Below are 2688 nucleotides of genomic sequence, written 5' to 3'. Positions count from 1 at the left end.
ATGTCAAGCTACTTAGCAGGATACAGTTTAACTTGCCAACCTGTTGACTACTCTGAAAGTGATCTAGCATTAAGAGTAAGTAAAAGAAGCTAGTGTTATTGTCCTTGACTAGACATTAAAAGGTATCCGTGGTGTAATACTCGATAACCGAAAGGTTTCTCGTGCACCAGGTCCTAGGACTAAATACTTTGAGGGTTTTTTTATCGTTCAATAAACTATAGTATTGATAAGAACAGCAATGTTTTACTGTTTTATTGCTTGTACTTTGCTTAAATAAATTTTGTTTTGTTTTTCAAATGATCGTTTTTGTATAATAATTAGGAAATTTAAAACTTTTGAAATGGTATGCGATATTTACTAAATTCAAAAAGTAAATTCATAATACTTTTTTTAATAAGTAAATAAGTATTTATTATCAAGAAATTGGATATTTTTTAGATTACAGTAAAAGATATAGATATATGTTTTCCATACTAAAAACCAAAAAATAGAGCAGATTCATTAGATGTACCAAATTATTTTTGTTTTACTATTTCGAACTTCTTTAAAGATGGCTTCTGTTTGCTGGTGGTATTTTATATCGAAATACATTGAGCTTCTCGACACTGTTTTCTTCGTGTTGCGTAAAAAGTTCAACCAAATTTCATTTCTGCATGTTTACCATCACAGTACCATGCTGATTTGGTGGTGGCTTGGCATTAAATATGTTGCCGGTGGCCAATGTTCGTTTATAGTTTGTATATTTAACATATTTTTAGTTTTACTTTATGTTTTATTTCTTGTTTAAGCAACGCTTGAATAAAATTTAAATTTTCTTAACTTGTTCTTTTTCTTAACATTAGCACTTTATTTCGTTTAAAAAACGTTTTTATGAAAAGAAAACAGTAACACTTTAAAACAACCGAAAAACATTTGTGTTGAAATCAAATTACTTAGTATAGTTTATAACTTGTTTTTTAAACTATAATTAATGATTTCATTCATAAAACACGATTTACTAAACAGTTTTATTTCAGCTCTAAAAAACTGTTAACTAAAAAGCATTTCTTATAAAATGTAAATAATATTATATCATTTACTTGCAAATAAAATACCATTAGTTATAGATACACTTTAAACAACTACTGTGCGTGTGTTTATTTGCTTTTGTTGTCTTTATATTTTTTATGTATATTGAACGAAATTTAATAAGCTTTTATTACGACATACAGCATTTTTTCTTGCCTTACTGAACAGTTCCGTGCATGTTATGATGTACTTGTACTATTTTCTCTCTGCGTTTGGACCACATATGCAAAAGTATCTGTGGTGGAAGAAATATATTACGAAGCTGCAACTAGTGAGCTACTTTAATTATTTTACTTTATTTAACTTTTTATGATTTTAATTTTTTAAAGGATTGTACCAACGAATGTTTTTAAGAACTCTTGTAAAACTATTTGTTTTATTGATCTGTTTTAAAAAAGTTGTTAAGTTAGTTTAGTTTTGCCATTTAAATAGTATAAATTTCAAAATTGAAAAAGTTTATTACTATAATAAAACACAAACTTGTTGACTAAAACCAAAAAATAGACAAAACCTTTAAGTTTATAATATAATTAAAACAACTGCTAGTAATTTTAAAGTGTATATAACTGTATTTGAAACATTTAAACTTTTGTAGACTTTTTAAAAAGTAGATTTACTTTAAATTTTTTTATATAAAACTTTTTATGTATAAACTCATTTCATTTTAATTTATAAAAAAAACAAAAGTTTTACTTAAAAAATAAGTTGAGGTTAACAACGTATAACTCTAACACCAAAAATCATCGTTACATTTTTGAATTAACCTTAAGTCACCATTTTTCACGTGCTTAAGTTCCACAAAACCGTTTACTACTTCTCACAGGCTAAACAATTTAGCAATTATGATAGAAACTTTAATTTCTATTGATACCTTTTTTTTCAAAACTGACATAAATAAATTATTAAGTAAATCAAAGCTATCAACTACTATTGTTTAAATGTATAGCAAGTTTTTTAACTGTTTTATGTTTATGACAGACTTAATTAGTAAACTTTATTTAGAATTAACTTTTTTTTACTATAAACAAAGTATTATATGTTTTGACTTTTAGAAAACAAATTAAGAGATCTCAACTACTAGAGGAGAAATAAATTCATAAACTTAGTATAATTAACTTTTAAATTTTTCCTTAGTTTTTTAACGAAATCCATTAGTATAATATAATATATATAGTATCTTTTAATTATCCTTATAAGAAAATCTCTAAAAAAGTCTTACAAATAAAAAATTTAGTTATATCCTTATAACTTAACTTTTGTTTATCAAAACAGCTTTTCAAAAAGTATATTCATCTTTTAATGAATTTTGCTATCATGTGTACAACTTAACTTATTATTTTCTACTTTATGACATTAAAAACACGCTAACGTTTACTTTTCTTTACAGACTCAGTTTTTTGCAATTTCGGTTCATACATGCATAAATTTGTGGGTTCCATGTAACTTTCCGAAAGAGTTTGACTATATGGTGTTCTTCTACATGATAACTTTGATTATTCTGTTTTCAAACTTTTACATTCAGTCGTATACAAAAAAATACAAACATATTGTGAAGAAGAAAACTAAATAAATAATAGTATTTAATTTTTATACTTATTTAATTAACTTACAAAAACTTTA

The 2688-nt window shown here is 24.8% G+C and overlaps 1 protein-coding gene across 1 annotated transcript; it reads left to right on the top strand.

The window, feature by feature from the left end:
* LOC145844894 (very long chain fatty acid elongase 4-like) lies at nt 1-2638 on the top strand. Its single transcript, XM_082952314.1, has 4 exons — nt 1-75; nt 551-722; nt 1212-1339; nt 2456-2638. Exons 1-4 carry the CDS (start codon nt 1-3, stop codon nt 2636-2638), a joined length of 558 nt encoding a protein of 185 aa, XP_082808440.1.
* The last annotated feature ends 50 nt before the right edge of the window (nt 2639-2688 follow it).

This window comes from Thalia democratica, chromosome 9, assembly GCF_965202585.1.
Source record: "Thalia democratica chromosome 9, ktThaDemo2.hap1.1, whole genome shotgun sequence".
Taxonomy (NCBI): Eukaryota; Metazoa; Chordata; class Thaliacea; order Salpida; family Salpidae; genus Thalia; species Thalia democratica.
The sequence above is the reverse complement of the archived record's forward strand: the minus strand, read 5'-3'. Positions and strand labels throughout refer to the sequence as shown.

Coding starts and splice junctions, on each gene's coding strand:
- LOC145844894 (XM_082952314.1), top strand. CDS start 1: ATGTCAAGCTACTTAGCAGGATACAGTTTAACTTGCCAACCTGTTGAC. Junction 76..550: donor AAAGTGATCTAGCATTAAGA/GTAAGTAAAAGA, acceptor ACTTCTTTAAAG/ATGGCTTCTGTTTGCTGGTG. Junction 723..1,211: donor ATATGTTGCCGGTGGCCAAT/GTTCGTTTATAG, acceptor TACGACATACAG/CATTTTTTCTTGCCTTACTG.